Genomic DNA, 19,755 nt, shown 5'->3' with positions numbered 1-19,755 from the left:
GCCTAATATATATATATATATATATATATATATATGTATATATATATATATAAAATTATATATATACACACACACACACACACACACACACACGTATATCTTCCATTTTATATATATACATATATGGAAGATAGTCCCACTGGGGATATGTGTTTCTGCTATTCCTCTCTGGCACTTCTGTGCACATGCTCTCTCTCTCCACATATATAGAAAGGACACACACACACACACACACACACCCTACACACGTGTATTAGTGTGTGTATATATATATATATATAAAATTATACATATAATTAATATTAAATAAAAGAAGTTGGTAATAACCCAATTAAAAAATGGGCAAAGAACATTAATAGACATTTCTCCAAAGAAGATCTACAAATGGGCTGGGTGTGTGGCTCATGCCTGCAATCCAAGCACTTTGGGAGGCTGAGGCAGGCAGATCCCCTAAGGTCAAGAGTTCGAGATCAGCCTGGCCAACATGGTGAATCCTCATCTCTACTAAAAAATTACAAAAAAATTAGCCAGGCATGGTGGTGGGCGCCTGTAATCCCAGCCACTTGGGAGGCTGAGGCAGAAGAATCGCTTAAACCTGGGAGGCAGAGGTTGCAGTGAGATTGCGCCATTGCACTCCATCCTGGGCGACAAGAGAAAAACTTTATCCCCCCACCAAAAAAAAAAAAGAAGAAGAAGATCTACAAATGGCCAAAGAGCACATTAAAAGATGATACGCAACATCATTATTCATTAGGAAGATACAAATCAAAACCACAATTAGAAACCACTTCATACCCACAAAGATGACTATATTAAAAAAAAAAAACACAAAAAAACAAAAAAAACATACAAACAGAAAATACCAGTGTTAGTGAGGCCATGGGAAAATTGGAACTTCCCATACATTGCTGATGGGAAGGTAAAATGGTACAGTCACTATGGAAACAGTTTGGCAATTCCTCAAAAAATTGAAATAGAACTACCATATTACCTTGCTCAGTTCTACTCCTAGGTATATACCCAAGAGAAATGAAAATAGGTACTCAAATACATCCATATAAATGTTCACAGCAGCACTATTCACAATAGCCAAAAGGTAGAAACAACCCAAATGCCTATCAATGGATAAACAAATTATGGTACATACATACAATGGAATATTATTCAGCCATAAAAAGGATGAAGTACTGAGACATGCAACAAAATGGATGAACCTTGAAAATATACTAAATGAAAGAAGCCAGACACAAAGCGTCATATATTATATGATCCCATTTATATGAAATATCTAGAATTAGTAAATCCAAAGAGCACTTTGGTGATTGTTAGTGGCTAGAGTGAAGAAGCAATGAAGAATATATGCTTAATGGGCACAGGGTTTTATTTTGGGATGATAAAAATGTTTGAGAACTAGACAGAAGTGGTAGTTGCATAACATTGTGTTAAGCCACTGAACTGCTCACTTTAAGATGGTAAATTTTTCTTATAAGTTTCACCTCAATTAAAAAAATAATAATCATACCTTCTTTATATCTAGCACCTAGAGAACTCAAAAAGTTCCCAACTATTATTTCACTTATCCTTCAAAACACCTGTTGAGGTACACATCATAAGATTATTCCAACAGACAATAAAGCACAGAATTTGTGACCATTTAAATAAACGTGTGCTAAGTAAAAGTTCAGAGCTGCAGTTGTAGGCGTTCAAAAATGTTGGTTGAACAAATGAACAAATAAATGTCTCCAAAGTCCTAGCGCCACTTCGACCAGGCCAAATAGCAGTATTATAAATTCTTTCTCTTTCTCCCTCCCTCCAGCATGCGCGCGCACACACACACACACACACACAGATGTCAAACCACATTCATAAATAAGTTTTTAAAAATCCCGTAGCTTTTCCAAATTAAAAATTTTAAAGGGATGTTAACTACTTACATGAAGTGACTAACCTTAATTTTAGTGGAATCTTACTAAGAAATTAATATAAATAACATCCCTTATCGTTTAACAATTTACCATAACCTTTTCTAGCTATATTAGAAGAAATTCACTTACATTTCAATATTCAGTAGCCCATCATAGATAAATACTTTGTAGTCATAGTTTAGCTTTTACTATGAACTTCTTTATTTATAAAAGTAAGATGTTTTCGTTTGAGAAAGTTTTTTGTTCATTCTTGTCATATTTCAATCACTTGGATGCATCCTATCTTTTTCACTTCCTCTTTTCCATGAGCTATCATTCAACTTTCAGTTTCACTGACAGGGCATCACATTTCTTCCTCCACATTAACTCTCTAAATACCATGTTTTGCTTTGTTCCAACAAAGCCTGAGCTGGGTGCAGTGGCTCACACCTATTATCCTGGCACTTTGCGAGGCTAAGGCAGGAGGATCTCTTGAGCTCAGGAGTTCAAGACCAGCCTGGGCAACACAGCGAAATCCTGTCTCTACAAAAAAATTTCAAAAATTAGTTACGTGTGGTGGTGCACATCTGTAGTCCCAGGTACTCAGGAAGCTGAGACAGGTGGATTGCTTGAGCTCAGGAGGTCAAAGCACGTTGTCATTCCAGCCTGGACAACAGAGCAAGACCTCATCTCAAAAAAAAAAAGCCAGAAGGTCATAAATTAGTTTTAAGTCACAGGCAATGCATCATTGCTACAATAAATGTTGATGAAAGTGTCAAACTGCTGTATCTACTCTGAATGCAAAGTAAGCTCTGTCATAGGAATGCTTAAAACTAGAATGCTTAAAACAGGACAGGGAAAACACTTTCTTAGCTGTGAAACACAGTATCTGAAATATGCAAAGAACAGTTTTATACCATTACCAGCTTTGCCTATCACAGTGGAAACAGTAATTGAAAAGTCCTGCTGTCAATAATCAATACACAGCTTGCATGGAGCATCATCCTTTTTTTTGTACGGTACTCTTCAAATGGAAAATGCTTGTTAAACAAAAGTCATATAATTATAAATTACTAAATACAATAGGCAATAACTTTTTAACAATTATTCAGCAAATAATGTCCATTATATAAAATACTGAATAGAACTTAAAAAATTATGTCTAATGCAAACTTACAACAGTAATAATTTTACAGTAAATATACAACTCTCCTCTATTTAATTCTGTTGACTTAAAATACAATACTTCCTTTACGTGACATGAATAATTTTAACGGGAAAAAAATGAAGTCATTTATAGTGGAGTTAAAATAGTTTGGTTCAGCACAAGGACAACCTATGTAGTGCCATCCTCATCAAAACATTGTAGAGGGAGTTAGCCCAGCTCTGAAAATATTTACTTAATACATAATGCAGTAATGTTTTAAATCTCCTGGGGTCATGCTTCTTGCAACATCAAAACTGAGGAAATCACTGAGGACCCAATAGCAAACCAAAACAACCATCAAGCAGCCAAAAAACTAAACTAAACTGCCCTAAAGCCCATTCGGCAGGCTCCATTGGCCTCTGTTTTTGTTTTGATTTGTTTCTTTGAGACAGAGTTTCGCTCTGTCATCCAGGCTGGAGTACAATGGCACGATTTTGGTGCACTGTAACCTCTGCCTCCTGGGTTTCTCTCCTGCCTCTGCCTCCCCAGTAGCTAGGATTAGTGCCTGCCACCACGCCCGGCTAATTTTTTGCATTTTTTAATAGAGATGGGGTTTGGCCATGTTGGCCGGGCTGGTCTCCAACTCCTGACCTCAGGTGATCCAACCACCTTGACATCCTAAAGTGCTTGTATTATAGGCATGAGCCACTGTACCCAACCTGTTTTGTTTTTTATACTTTTTTATTTTTAGAGATGGGGGTCTCAGTACATTGCCCAGGCTAGTCTAGAACCCCTGGGCTCAAGCAATCCTCTCACCTCAGCCTCCTAAAGTGCTGGGATTACAAAAGCCTAAGGCCTTTGTATTTTTTTTTTTTTTTTCACGTAGCTTTCTATCAACCTCAGTTCTGGGTTCCTCAATCACAGCAAATCTAAAACAGCAAATCAGGAAAATAGGCAGATGAGTAAGAGCATGCCCATTGCAATAAGAACTAACAGCAAGGAAAGAATAAGAATAACAAAAACATAAAGGAGATCTATACAATGTCTAATAATATAATCCCAGCTATATAATTAATACACTCTGCACTGAAATAAGAATTACAATTCAAGGCCTATACTAAAGAGGAAACCTAGTTATTCCATGCCTCATTTTCCTGTTCTGGATAATGGTCATACACTATGTGTTTAATATAATGTATTTGAAAAGCCCTTACTTTTTTTAAAAATGGCATTTGCAGCTGAGTGCAGTGGCTCAGGCCTGTAATCCCAGCACTTTGGGAGGCCAAGGCAGGCAGATCACTTGAGGGCAGGAGTTTGAGACCAGCCTGGCCAACATGATGAAAGCCCAACTCTACTAAAAACACAAAAATTAGCCAGGTGTGGTGGTACATGCCCATAATCCCAGCTGCTCGGGAGGCTGAGGCACGAGAATCGCTTGAACTTGGGAGGTAAGGTCAACAATGAGCCGAGATTGCACTACTGCAGCACTGCAGCCTGGGAGACAGGCTGTCTCAAAAAAAAAAAAAAAAAAAAAAAAGGCATTTGAACGTTCTTTTCTGTTTATAAAAAAAGATATATTGTATCAAGAATTTGGAAAATACTAAAAGTGTAAAGAAAATTAAAATTGCCTATAACCTATCATCTAGAGATAACCATGATTTATATCTTGGTGCTTTTTTTCAGGTGTCTTCATATATAAATATACGAATATACCTTTTTCTGGTAACTTTTTTCTTTTTAACCTGGCATCATTTGTTGGCATTTTCCGAACTCAAAAAGTCTTTGTAGAATTAAATACCATAACTTATTAACCCATTCTTACAGATTTTAGCTAGAAGGAAACATTTTATAAAGTATACTATACATTATACGTATACATGACAAACTATTTAAAAAGTGATCATTTAGGCCAGGCAAGGTGGCTTAATCCTGTAATCCCAGCACTTTGGGACGCTGAGGTGGGCGGATCATGAGGTCAGGTGATTGAGAGCATCCTGGATAACATGGCGAAAACCTGCCTGTACTAAAAATACAAAAAATTATCCAGGCATAGTGGCATGCACCTATAGTCCCAGCTACTCAGGAGGTTGAGGCAGGAGAATCTCTTGAACCCAGGAGGAAGAGGTTGCAGTGAGCTGAGATTGTGCCACTGCACTCCAGCCTGGGCGACAGAGAGAGACTCCATCTCGGAAAGAAAAAAAAAAAGTGATCATTTATAAGGTTTAGATAAAGAAAGTGAATTTTTTCAATGGAACAGTTTACCAATAAATTACCCCCAAAAAGATTTAAAAGTTGTGGTTTGTGAAAGTAGATTATCAAATACAATACTTAAGTCCAGTGAACAAATGAGACATTTGGAGAACCAAGTCGCAGATAAATTTTGGAAAATGATCATTTTAAGTTGTTTCTGATGCCAGCAATATGGATTTCACAATAAGAGAATTCTAGATTACTGTTATTAAATTATAGCCAGGCTAGCCGAGCGCGGTGGCTCAAGCCTGTAATACCAGCACTTTGGGAGGCCGAGGCAGGTGGATCATGAGGTCAAGAGATTGAGACCATCCTGGTCAACAAGGTGAAAACCCGTCTTTACTAAAAATACAAAAAGTTAGCTGGGCATGGTGGTGCATGCCTGTAATCCCAGCCACTCAGGAGGCTGAGACAGGAGAATTGCCTGAACCCAGGAGGCGAAGGTTGCGGTGAGCCGAGATCGCGCCATTGCACTCCAGCCTGGGTAACAAGAGCAAAACTCTGTCTCAAAAAAATAATAATAATAAATAAATAAATACATATATACATTATATCCAGGCTAGTAAAGTAACACTTATTAATGACACATTAATCATTCCGCTCATTCATTAAGCAAATATGTATAACTACTATTTGAAAGGCATTATATTAGGGTACATTAATATCAATAGTAACAGCCTTCTTAGTAATTCTATAAAATGAGATAGCAGCATGTAAAATATTTTAACAAAATGTGGGAAAAAATCCCCTCAAATCCTACTGTATCTCATCCCTCTTTGTGCCTGACATCCAGAGTCTGTCTGTCTCATTAAACAGTGAACAACTTGAGAGCAGACACTGTCACCACCTCTAGGTGTAAAATAGGGGTTCAATATGTTTGCTGAATGACGTTGTAATCCAGAGTTTTTCAGTTCTAATCTGAAAGTACATGTTTATACAATGAAATAAAATATATACTATTTTTGATAATGCCATTTCTACATTATTTTTCATGTTCTTATCAGTCTTCATAATCTTCATGGCTGTAAAATATTCCATCATATTAATATAACTTAGAAAAATGATTCTCTTCATGTTGTCTTTAAAAGTTATTTCCAGAGAGTTTTTTGTTTTGTTTTGTTTTTGTTTTTGTTTTTTGAAACAGGATCTCATTCTGTTGCGCAGGCCGGAGTGCAGTGGCATGATGATGGCTTACTGCAGCCTTGAACTCCTGGGCCCAAGTGATCCTCTCACCTCAGACTACCGAGTGGCTGGGACTACAGGTGCACACCACCATGCCCAGTTATTTTTTTAAGAAAAATTTTGTAGCGTCTCAATATGTTGCCCAGGCTGGTCTTGAACTTCTGTTGTCAAAGCGATCCTCCTGCTCCAGGCTCCCAACGTCAGCATTTTTATATTGTATAGCTAACGTTGCAGCAAACATAGCTTGCCTTACAAGTCTCGTAGACTTATATATTACTGGAAAAACTGGGCTCAATTTTAAAAGGAGATAATCTTTTATAACAAAAATTCATCTTAAAAAGGTTTGTACCCCATATGCAGAATTTTGAAAGACAAACACACAAAGAAACTAAAATTGTATTTTGCCAAATCAACTACAACTGCAAGCAATTTAAATAAATCCTCTATTATGAAATATGTATGTCTAAAGTAAACCATGTTTCATAGAACTACTTCACATATATTTAGGAAAGATACTACTGGGGGCAGGTAAAAAAAATTCTCAGGTAACAAATAAGACATCTAATCAGATCTTCAATGCTTTTGGAGGGAGTATACACTTTACCTCCACTGCTTCCTTAGATGCATAGAGCTTACTCAGCCCCTCAGATTGCGCAAATGTAAGCTTTGGGCTTCTAAAGATACCCTGATTCCCCTTTCCCAACATGTATTGATTCGAAAGTAAAAATTTACCTGGCTACATAAAACCATTTAAGCCTGGACCTCAAAGAGAAGGAGCTTATGGGAAAGCCAATTCTATTTTAGAAATATGAAGGTAGTGTGTATATGTGTGTGTGTGTGTGTGTGTGTGTGTGTGTGTGTGTGTGTTTGTGTTCACTTAACAAACTTGGGTTGAGCCTCTCTGCAGTATGGCCCTTCATTGATAATAAATCACTAACCTGGTTTCCTTTCTTTATGTGCAGGGAAGAGAAAAGAAAGGAAGACAGAAAAAACAGTTACCTGTAATACAATTTTTTGTCCAAGTATGATTGCTAACAATTATCTCTAAAAAGAATATAATCTATAAAAGAAGACTTCATTGAAGGGAAGGAGGGGCTTTTGAGGCCAGACAAAATATATGCTCAAATACGTAATTTTTAAAAGAAATATGCTACGTAGTTTATATTTTGTATATGTCAAATTTCTCATGAAGCCCAATGAACGAAGCCTGTATATAAATGTGTATTGTATTGTTTGCTTTACAGGCTTTTCCATACACGTATACACACACACACACACACACACACACACACACACAATCAAGATTTGCCAGAGGGATATATAACAACTAAATTACTTAAAGCAGGAATTCTATAGGTGTTAGTGGGCATATGGAACCTTTTGGTCCCCAGAAGTTCCATTCACAGACTGCATACGACACAAAAGCGCATGCCATGACAAAGACCTTCAAGTACAAACATACAAAGACACGCTTCTAAAAACGCTCCTAAAGCCAAGTTCGCAGCTGGCACTTGTGGCACACACAAGCCACTGCTGAGACAGCTGTCACAGGCCAATCACACACACCCAAGAGTGCCAGCGTGCCACCTAAGGAACGCAAGCTGATGATCAGCGGACAAATCCCCAACCCAGTAAAGAAAAGCCCTAAATCCCCACCCTGGAAAGCACAATGCCTGCACCACCCAGAAAACTCCTTCAAAAAAAATGAAAGGTTGGAGGCTTAGAAGCAATTAAACACTAGTTTACAGCAATAAAACAAAAGAGGAGTTTTACGTGGACATTTACGAGAAAGGAGCCACAATATTCAATCCCCACGGAAGTATTATCAGCTAGCTAGTAGCACAAGGCTTTGTCCCCCAACTGGAAAAAGGGGAAAGGAGGAGGGCGAGGAGCGATGCAGACCCTGCAGCACCTCCCTCCCGGGCTGTGGACTGGGGCTGCGGCGAGCTCCGCTTCCCAGGCCCCCTCCCACCGCTTGCTAGCCACCGCCTCCCACCCCTTCCCAGCCACCGCCTCCCACAGCAGGCCCAGTAGCCTTGGGCTCTCCTACCTTGGCTTTGCCGGCCTCCAGCTTCTTCTGTCTCTCCTCGTCCTCCATGGCCTCTGCGAGGAAGGCAGGGGAACACAGGGGTTAAGGGGTGGTCGGGGGTAGAAAGGAAAGGTCGGTTAAGACGGAGGTGGGACGGCGAGCTCCGCGGCCCAGGGCGCACAGCCGGCCCGCGCTCCCCCGCCCGGAGTGGAAGCAGTCTCCGCGCTCACTGGAGGGTTGTCTTCAGCAGCACGGGAAGCGCCGTCACCGCCGCCGCCATCTTCGTCTCCACGTAAACACACGGCGAGGCGGGAGGGGCTGGAACGTCTGTCCGCGCAGCCGCCTCGCGGGCAGGTGCGCGCGGGGTCCCGCCCCGGCCCAGCAGTCGCGGGTCAACCCCCGCCAGGCCCGGGACCGGCCTCTGACCGACGAGGATCCCGCCACGGGAAGCGTCCTTCCCGAACACCAACGGCTCTCAGGTGGCGGCCGAGCTGAGGGGTCGGAGGGGCCGGGATGTGCTAGGGGCTCCCGGCCGGACTCGCACCCTCCGTACAAGGTATCCAGTGGTATTAAAACATGAGGGTTTTATTTTTCTTCAAGTTACAAAAACAACATTGCTAATGCGGAAATTGGCGAACACCTAAATGCCCCGGTGGAAAAGTTGCGGGGGATGGGGGGTTGGTGGCGGGGCTGACGCCAGGTTTTCTCCCTACTTGACTCCCCGACTCAAGGAATTATGAGAGCAGCTAATTGCTCTTATTACTTCCTTAGCCTGAAAAGCCCCTCCCTCTTCCCTCCACTGGTTCCTACTCAATCTCCGGTTTATCCCTGTAGTCTCATCTCACACGACGCCTCCCAATGGCTTTCTGACCTCCTGTTCCCTCCACGGCGACCGAGACACATCCAGTCAAAACCTAATCCCCTCCCCCCACTCCTTCGAGCTTCCCTTTAGCAATAGTGTTCTGAGCCGGAGCCTCAGAACCTAGGTTAGGGACAATGCCAGACTACACAAACTTTCTAGCTTTAATGACAAGTCACCTATCCATGAGCCTACCTGGAATTTTTGGAAGGGTTGTTAATATGCGTGACTGCCCTGGCATATTAAAACGTCTTGAATTAATGTCAGCTTTCTTTCTCTTTGGACTTCCTTTGTGTACTCTGAACGATATTTTAATAATTTGTGTTTTTTTTTTTTTTTTTTTTTTTTTGAGACAGAGTTTCGCTCCTGTTACCCAGGCTGGAGTGCAATGGCGTGATCTCGGCTCACCGAAACCTCCGCCTTCTGGGTTCAGACAATGCCTCCTGAGTAGCTGGGATTACAGGCACGCGCCACCATGCCCAGCTAATTTTTTGTATTTTTAGTAGAGACGGGGTTTCATCATGTTGACCAGGATGGTCTCGATCTCTTGACCTCGTGATCCACCCGCCTCGGCCTCCCAAAGTGCTGGGATTACAGGCTTGAGCCACCGCACCGGCCCTAATTTGTGTTCTTTTTAGTTCAGTTAGTTCATACTCCCAGCTCCTTGAGGACAGAGACTCATAGTGTCTTGCTCATCTTGGCTTTGCTAAAGTGACCAGCACAGAACTCTGCACTCAATAAACGCTTTTTGGATTGAATCGAGCAGTGTTTATAAATTTAGCATCACTATCCTTCCTTGTTTCCCCCACATGTTCTCCCTCAATCCTTTGTGTTCTTCTCCCTACCCTTCAATGCTCAAATCCACTCCTGGAGTGAACTACACATACTAATGTCTTTGGTTGATTACTCAGGTTTATCATGTTTCTCCGTTGCTTTTAGCTAGGTTGGACTGAAAAATTGGCAGTTATGAACAAAAAAGCTAAAATGAGTTCAAGCGTAGAAGTGGTGTTAAGTGAAAAACTGAGGCTAAAAAGAAAAAAGGAGAGACTAAAGACCTGAAGTCTACCACAAACTGAAGATGAGTTGTAAATAGCCCTTATTTAGAAATCTTAGCTTTAAAAAAGTTTTTTTGTTTTTTTTTCTTAAGCTCCGTAATGCATACATTCTGCCAACTTGTAACAGGCAAGTGTATACTGTCCTGTTATCTCAACCTGAATTGGGAACCAGGTGAAATTAGACATTTTATCATAGGGATAAAAGAATTAAGACAATAAGTGATTTACTTAGTTACCCATCAAGTTAAGAGTAAGGACTGCACCGGACACCGTGGCTCATGCCTGTAATCCCAGCACTTTAGGAGGCCAAGTCGGGAGGATCACGAGGTCAGGAGTTTGAGGCTAGCCTGACTAGCATGGTGAAACCCTGTGTCTACTAAAAACAAAAAACGAAATTTGTTTTTAGTCTGGGCATGGTGGTGCAGATCTGTAATCCCAGCTGCTCAGGAGGCTGAGGCAGGAGAATCACTTGAACCTGGGAGCCGGAGGTTGCAGTGAGCAGAGCTCGCACCACTGCACTCCAGTCTAGGCAACAGAGTGAAACTCCGTCTCAAAAAAAAAAAAAAAAAAAAAAAAAGTAAGGAATGGAACCAAGTGTTCCAGTAGTTTAGTGATTTAAATAGTGCCTGGATTGAGGGATTATGTGTATAGATGCTGATTGCCTAGGAGGGAGAAGCCCCAGGGTATCTGAAGATATTCCTATTTGTTAGGGGATACTGCTTTCTCTGTGACTAAGGTCAGCTGTTTGTATGTGCTGAAGATGTTCAAGAAAACCTAACAAAGCAAGAAGATTATTTCAGTGTTTCCCTTCACTGATAGCAGCCAATCGTATACATGTCTGTTTTACATAATGGGTGTTCAATCAATGTTGAAAGTTAGATTTGTGTTAACTTCTATTAGAAGGGCAAGCATTGGGCACTAGTGCTCTGACTCTTCCTTATGGTACCTATTCTGTCATATCTCGTCATACCATTCATTCATTCATGTAACATCATTCACTTATTCAAGTGATTATTTTCCAAGATATTTCAGCAAAGACTTGAAAGAGATGAAGAAGCTGGGCAAGGTGGTGCACACCTGTAAGCCCAGCACTTTGGGAGGCTGAGGAGGTCAGATCACTTAAGCTTAGGAGTTCGAAACCAGCCTGGGGAACATGATGAAACCCTGTCTCTTAAAAAAAAAAAAGAAAAAAAAAATACAAAATACAAAAATTAGCTGGGTGTGGTGGCAGGAGTCTGTAGTCCTAACTACTCCAGAGCCTGAGGTGGGAGGATCACTTGAGCCTGGGAGGTCAAAGCAGTGAGCCCAGATCATACCACTGCACTCTAGCCTAGATAACAGGAGACACTATCTCAAAAAACAAGGTCGTGGTGGCTGTGGGTAGAGAGCCATGGAGATAACTGAGGGTACAGCAAATCCAAAGAAAGGCCCTCGAGCGAGACCATGACAAACCTTTTCAAGGAAGAGTAGGAGGTGAGGGTGGCTAGAGTGGAATAAGCAAGGGAAATTGTAGGAGATGAAGACAGAAAAGTAACAGGGGGCCAGATCCTATAGAGTTCGTTCGCTCCTTCCTTCCTTCCTTCCCTCCTTCCTTTCTTCCTTCCTTCCTCCCTCCCTTCCTCCCTCTCTTCCTTCCTTCCTTCTTCCTTCCCTCCCTCCCCTCCCTCCCTTCTTCCTTCCTTCCTTCCTCTCTCTCTCTTTTTTCTTTATCATGCTTTCTTTTTCTTTCACAGAGCTTCACTGTGCCACCCAGGCTGTGTGCAGTGACCCGATTTTGGCTTACTGCAACCTCAACGTCCTGGGCTCAAGTGATCCTCCCTCTTCAGCTTCCTGAGTAGCTGAAGCCACAGGTGGACTCCACCACAACTGGCCTATTTTTGTAGTTTTTTTAGAGACAGGGTTTCACCATGTTGCCCAGGCTGGTCTGAAACTCCTGAGCTCAAGCAATCCACCTGCCTCAGCCTCCCAAAGTGCTGGGGTTACAGGTGAACCACCATGGCTGGGCTCAGATCTTAGAGTTCTAAAGGTCATTCTAAGGACTTTGGCTTTTACCCTGGGTAAGATTAGGAGCCCCTGGAGAATTTTGAGCGGATGAGTGATATGATCTGGTTTATGTTATTCACAGACATTTGGCTGCTATAAGGAGAAAGGGGGATCAGTTTGCATGCTATTTCAGTAATCCCATATAATGGGAATTTGGGCCATAGTACTGTAGTGGAGGAAAAGATATGGAATCAGATTCTGGATCGCTTTTGAATATAGAACCAATAGTATCATAGAAGTTGTAGATTGAATATGAGGTTTGAGACAAAAAGAAAAGTTAAGGTTGACTCCAACATTTTTGGCCTGAGCAACTGAAGTGATGAAGTTGCCAGTAACTAAAATGGAGAAGAGCAAATCTGGAGACCAGGTGTTCAGTTTTGGACATAAGTTAGACATACATGTTACGCCTCCAAGAACTAATAAAGGTCATTGTAGACATTAGTTCATCTGGAATTCAGGAGAGAGGTCCAAGCTAGAAATAAAAAGGTGAGAGTATTCAGTATTCAGGATTGTAGATGGTATTTTACATTAAGGAATTGGATGAGATAATCTAGGGCCATGCTTTTCAATACAACAGCTATTAGCTAGTCTGAATTGTGATGTTCTGTAACTGTAACACATTGGATTTAGAAGATTTAATATTAAAATTACTATGTTTATATTATTAAAATGATTATATTTGGGATCTATTGGGTTAAATAAGATATATATTAATTTCTTTTATTAAATGAAGTTTCTTTTTTTAATGAATTTTTTTTAAATGAAGTCACTAGAAAGTTTCAAATTAGATATGTGGCTTGCATTTGTGGCTCACATTATTTTTCTATTGGAACATGCTGCTCTAAGGAGCAACTTTAGATAGAACTAAGGTGTTACAATGACTGAGTTTTAGAATACTTCAACTCTAAGAGAGAGGGAAGGTGAGTGGAATCTGCAAATGAGACTGAGAACAGTGGTTAGCTATGTGAAAGGAACCAGTAGCCAAGTGAAGAAAGGTAAGGAGGAAGGAGTGATGAACCATGACAACTGTTACTAACAGGTGAAGTAAAATGAGGACTGAGAAATGAACATTGGATATAGTAAGGTAAAGGTCATTGGAGGCTTCCACAGAAGGCACTGTAAATCAATCATTAATTATTTCCAACTGAGTGTAAGCGCTGCCTCAGTATCCTTCTCAACAAAGAACCCCTGAAAGTTATGTCCAATGGATCAGAATTGAAAAGGGAAATAAAATCTAATTGGTATCTTCTATTGGGGTTACATTCTAGTGATTCTTTTATAACATCTGTAAAATTCATAATTTAATTAAGCTACATTTCTTTTAGTGTTGATATGCCTTCCAATAATAAGAATATCATACAACATTCGTTTCCTCTGAGAAATTAAATTCAAGATTTTTTTTTTGAGACAGGTTCTTGCTCTGTCACCTAGGCTGGAGTGCAGTGGCACAATCACAGCTCACTGCAGCTTTGACCATCCAGGCTCAATTGATCCTCCCACGTAAGGCTCTTGAGTAGCTGGGACTATAGGTGCATGCCACCGCACCTGGCTAATGTTTAAATTTTTTGTAGAGATGGGGTCTCCCTCATTGCCCAGGGTGGTCTTGAACTCCTGAGCTCAAGCAATACACCTGTCTCAGCCTCCCAAAGTGCTGAGATTATAGGTACAAGCCAACGTGTCAGGCCTATATTAAAATTTCTAAAGGTACTTTTCACATTTCCACTTGAATCGTACCAGTTCTTTATCGGTAAGATAGCAAACTGGTGTACGTAGAATACCTATGTGAATCAGCAAACCAAGATTGTTCTAATACTTTCTCCACCACCCCACTACCCTTCTCCCAGGATATGTTGTTATTTCCATGTTATTTGATCTTTCACAAATTAGTCAGGTATAACCTGTCAGTCATTTCATTTTAGTCACCAATACATATCACTAAACCTCAACTTCACAAAAGCTGCAGCAGCAATTGAGGCAATTCTTTAGATTTTGTTAATAATAAACTCTTCTATTTTATCTGGGACAAAATATACCTCCTAAATCAGGAGGTGGGACATTACAGTTTGTCTTTAGCCTATTTTCTTGTGGATTAAATAGCATTTCTTTAGCCATTTCTTATTAGGTCTCTTTAAAATATATGTGATCATTTTTGTTGCTATTCTGAGGATCTTTGCCAAATTCTCAATAACTAAGTAACCAAATGGTTGTTATTAAATATTTGAATTATGTGTCTCTACATAGCATAATTATCTTGTGTGTCCTATATACTTAATTCCTATTTGTGTCACATGTATTTTAATAGCAATATAACATGGTTGAGTTATTTTTCCCTTACAATGCTGGTTTTGCCTTCTCTTTAGCATGTGGCCTTCTGGAGTTTTCACATGGGTAAATTATCAATATGTAATTCAATCATATCATTGTCCATGAATCTCTAAAATGTACATGGGCTTTTAAAATTTAACCCAGTTCTTTAAGGCACCTCATCCACTATTCAATGCTGTATCTTGTTATACAAACCATTTTAAAAATGTTAATTTGTACTGAGTCAGATTCCCTCAAACATCTCATTTATGACTCTTCACAGATATTCATCTTTCTCATTCCTCAGAGGTATTTATTTATTTTTAAATTTTTAAAATTGATACTTAATAGATGTACATATTTTCAGGGTACATGTGATAATTTAATATTCATACAATTTGTAAAAGTCAAATCAGGGATATCCATCACCTTAAGTATTTAAATATACCCATCACCTTAAATATTTGTCTTTATGCTAGAAACATTCAAATTATTCTCTTACAGCTATTTTGAAACATACAATAGATTACTATCATAAACTATAGTTACCCTTCTGACCTATGAAACACTAGGTCTTATTTCTCCAAACTGTTTATTTGTGCTCATTAATCAACCTGTCTTCATCTCCTATGATTTTACTGATTACTTCCTTCAGTTCTTGATGTCTAGATTAATATACCAAAGATCTAGATAAATGATTCTATGGTAATAAAGCTGTTATTTGATTATAAACAGGACCAAAATTATTCAGAGGAAATTGTAGCTGTGATTTTTTTTTAAACTAGGTAGAGTAATTATCTATTCAGTTGTTTAACCATTATGTCTATCTTCATGGCTTTGCTTCTCTTTAGAAGACATTGTCAGTTAGCATTTCCACCAAACACTTCCTACCTTCACTTGCCATGCAAACTGCATGCACAAGGTCTTCCCTCCAGTGGCAACATTTCCAAACTATTTCAGTTAATGACCTTCTTCCACTCTCCTCAACTTGATATCTTGGAGTTATCTCTGTTGTTTCATTTTGAGATAGGGTCTCACTCTTTCACTCAGGCTGAAGGGCAGTGGTGCCATCTCGGCTTACTGCAACCTCCACCTCCTGGATTCAAGTAATTTTCCCACCTTAGCCTCCCAAGTAGCTGGGTCTACAGGTGCATGCCACCACGCCCGGCTAATTTTTCTACTTTTTGGTAGAGATGGAGTTTCACCATTTTGGCCAGGCTGGTCTGGAACTTCTGTCCTCAAGTGATCTGTGTGCCTCGGCCTCCCAAAGTGCTGGAATTACAGGTGTGAGCCACCATGCACAGCCGAGTAATATATTTTATTCCTTTTCTACATCATCCATTATATTAGATATTATGCCTTGTTGGGCTTTTTTCCCCAGAATCTGACTCCTTTGCAGATTTTCCTTTTCCATTGCCACCATGGTAGACTAGTCCTTTATCTTATATTTCAAAATTTCCAGAAGAATCCAAGCAATATGTCTGCTTCCTTCTTCCCCATTGCATTCTGGTCCTCATAACTGTCAGGTTAGCTTTCTAAAAATGCAAATTTCATTTAATTATTTTATTATAAAATTACTTCCTGATAAAATGAACTTCAGATTCCTGAATCTGTCCATTCAAGGCTTTCTATCATTTGCCCCTGATTTAACTATGTAGTCCTAACTACAACTCCTCCCTCTAACTAACTTCCCATTCTAGTCAGAGAGGGGTTCACTGGACTCTACCCACCTTGATTAATTAATCACATTTTGAACAATGCCAGAAATCCATACACAAGGTCACAGTTTTCATAAGACAAATACTTATTGGATGTCCAATTGAGATTATTTTGCAAATATGATTGGTGCCCTTTGCAGCTAGGGTTAAATGGAAGGAAAAGGACATCAAATGCTAAAATCAAAAATGGTTATTCTTACTAATTAATGGAAGTGAAAGGTATGTAAATAAAATAGGAAGAAGCATAGTAGTACATCTTCCACATTTTATAGAGTAAGAAATTAAGGCCTGAGAGGTTAAATGACTCACCAATTTTCCATGGATGGGTAGCAAAAGTCCTAGCTAGTTCTAGTCCTAGATCCTCTGATTTCAGTCTTATTCCATTTTGTTCAGCTGGGTCTCCAAACAAAACCAGTTTAGAGTTTAAAAGGAAAAAATACCTGCTTACAGAATGTGTTAAAGAAAACGTAGGACAAATCTGTTAGTGTTTTAAGTTTCAAAAGATAATTCTTTTGAAATAATGATTTATGAAACTAGTATTCTTTTAAATGGCCTATAATCTAATGAAGTGTTAGAGAAATTTAAGATGTTACTATTATAAAAGGATGTAATTATAAGCCTATATTCCAAGATATTGCAATTGATTACTGAATAATAGTCTATACATATTAATTTCAGATCTCCAAGGATTTTCATATTGCCAAGCAGTCATAGAATATAAACTAAATGAGTTCCCAAATGAGTTGTGGCAAGAGTCCATGTTGTTTTTTAGAGTCAAGATGTATTCAGTTTAAATATGAAAAGAAATTTCAAGTAGTTTTTCTGTTTCAGTCAACAGTCTGTGAAATGCCAAATACCCACTATTCTTACACTGACTTCTCAGGAAAACTGCCCCTAGGTACTATGCTGATTTTCAGTGAAGCCAGCCTTGTTTATCCTGGCCTACAAATGTTTGGGCACTGTAAAGACTAGACACGAAGGAGGCTGACCTCCTGTGAGGTAGAGTGGCATACAATTTTGAATGGTGATATGTGGATCTGATCACATTCTCTCTGTTTGGAAAGTAAGATGCCTTGTGAATTAAGAGAACTCAGGTCAAAAGAGTTTAGGCATGATTCCAGTTTTCCATATGTCCTGCTCCACTATTGTTTCCCAGTCTTGGAAGTGCTTAGAGAAACTCTTTAACTGAGAAGGTAACATCCTGGGCTACCTTACATCCCACTATGTCCTTGCACAAAACCTCCATTGTCAAAGGTGATACGGATATAGCTTTCCTTTGCATCTTTAAACAGCTTAACAAATAGATCTCATGTAAACTGTATGCCATTTTTTAAAATGGGGAAACATTAAAAAATATGTAAACTCTTTCTATATCTTCAGAATTGCCATGTTTACATGTTAGTCTTTATTCCTTCATCCTTCAGCTAAGAAACCGGTAATAGAATTCAACATTGTAAAGGTATAAAAGATAATTCTGAATTGATTATATACTCCTCTGTGTGTGTGTAGCCATCTACAGAATCTCACTAAAGAGTCTCACAGAGTAAGTTATCAGCCAACAATCATCATACATATCTCTTTCTAGTCAATAACTGGAGTACCATTTGGATCTCTGCAGCAATGATTTACTAAAAGCTACCTAAAAGTTTGAAAGAAGGAATTGAATTTGACATCTATATTGACAAAACAACTATAATATGATATAGTACCATTTTTTATTTTATTATTATTTTTTAATAAAGACGGGATTTCACCATGTTGGTCAGGCTGGTCTTGAACTCCCGACCTCAGGTGATCTGCCCGCCTTGGCCTCCAAAGTGCTTGGATTACATGTGTGAGCCACCATGACTGGCCGATATAGTACCATTTAAAATTTTTTTTATTTTACTTTAAGTTCTGGGATACATGTGCTGAACATGCAAGTTTGTTACATAGGTATACATGTGCCATCGTGGTTTGCTGCACCTATCAACCCATCATGCAGGTTTTAAGCTCTGCATATATTAGGTATTTGTCCTAATGCTCTCCCTTTTCTTTCCCCCCATCCTGCAACAGGCCCCAGTGTGTGATGTTCCCCTCTCTGTGTCCATGTGTTCTCATTGTGTAGCTCCCACTTATGAGTGAGAACATGCGGTGTTTGGTTTTCTGTTCCTGTGTTAGTTTGCTGAGGATGATGGTTTCCAGCTTCATCCATGTTCCTGCAAAGGACATGAACTAGTTCTTTTTTATGGCTGCAGAGCATTCCATGCTGTATATGTGCTACATTTTCTTTATCTATAGTCTATTGTTGATGGACATTTTGGTTGGTTCCAAGTCTTTGCTATTGTACATAGTGCTGCAGTAAACATACATGTGTATGTGTCTTTACAGCAGATGATTTATAATCCTTTGGGTATATACCCAGTAATAAGATTGCTGGGTCAAATGATATTTCTGGTTCTGATACAGTACCATTTTAAAATCATTTAAAATACAAATATTTTAAGTCTATAGGTAGAATTATGATTTACAGTTGTAAAGTTTGCTGATTTTCCTTTACGAGACAGATTTTAACTTTGGTCTTTATGCATTCCACAGAAGTTTAAAAAAAATAGACATTATGTTAACATGTGAATTACATGGGTTGATTTATTGATTTCATATATTCAACCACAGTGGTTCTTAAACTTTAATGTGCCTGTGGATTACATGGAGTGTTTATTAGAAGCATAAATTTCTCAGTTCACGTTTAACAAGTAGCCTATGTGACAGTGCCAGTGATGCAGGTGGTCTAAAGGCAAGCCTTCTGTTCTCTAAGTAACGATTTGCCTAATATATACCAACACATATGAAATTATTGTTTCTTTTTTATCATATTAATTATAGTTTTGTTATAGAATTCAAAGGGAGGAATTATAAATATTATAATTCCTAATAGAGGAAGCACATCTTTAAATAATCTAGGTTTGAAAATTAGGCAAAATATATTAACAATTCACAGAAAAAGAAATGTAAATAGTACTTTAACATGAAAAATTGCTGGACCTTGCCTCATAATAAGACAAACACAAACTAAAACTATGCTTAGATATCATTTTATACATACATTAATTAGGTTTTTTTTTTTTTTTCCTTTTTGAAACAGAGTCTCACTCTTGTCACCCAGGCTGGAATGCAGTGGCTTGATCTTGGCTTACTGCAACCTCCGCCTCCTGGGTTCAAGCGATTCTCCTGCCCCAGCCTCCCCAGTAGCTGGAATTACAGGCACCCATGCCTGGCTAATTT

General features: G+C 39.2%; 2 protein-coding genes across 15 annotated transcripts in view; one reads left to right on the top strand and one right to left on the bottom strand.

Moving 5' to 3' along the window:
• Nucleotides 1–8,817, bottom strand: part of AKAP9 (A-kinase anchoring protein 9) — a 175,745-nt gene extending 166,928 nt beyond the window's left edge. For all 13 annotated transcript variants that reach the window (XM_074379403.1, XM_074379405.1, XM_074379407.1 and 10 more), the window contains exon 1: nucleotides 8,534–8,817. In XM_074379403.1, coding sequence (XP_074235504.1) covers nucleotides 8,534–8,581 — 48 coding nt within the window. In that variant the 5' untranslated portion in view covers nucleotides 8,582–8,817. The remainder of the gene's footprint in view (nucleotides 1–8,533) is intronic.
• The window catches only part of MTERF1 (mitochondrial transcription termination factor 1), a 491,946-nt gene continuing 480,989 nt past the window's right edge, over nucleotides 8,799–19,755 (top strand). For both annotated transcript variants that reach the window (XR_012512108.1, XR_012512106.1), the window contains exon 1: nucleotides 8,799–9,068. The gene's annotated coding sequence lies outside the window, so the exon portion shown is untranslated. The remainder of the gene's footprint in view (nucleotides 9,069–19,755) is intronic.

This window comes from Saimiri boliviensis, chromosome 10 (assembly GCF_048565385.1).
Source record: "Saimiri boliviensis isolate mSaiBol1 chromosome 10, mSaiBol1.pri, whole genome shotgun sequence".
Classification (NCBI taxonomy): domain Eukaryota; kingdom Metazoa; phylum Chordata; class Mammalia; order Primates; family Cebidae; genus Saimiri; species Saimiri boliviensis.
Note: the sequence above shows the minus strand (reverse complement) of the source record. Positions and strands in the feature narration are given on the sequence as shown.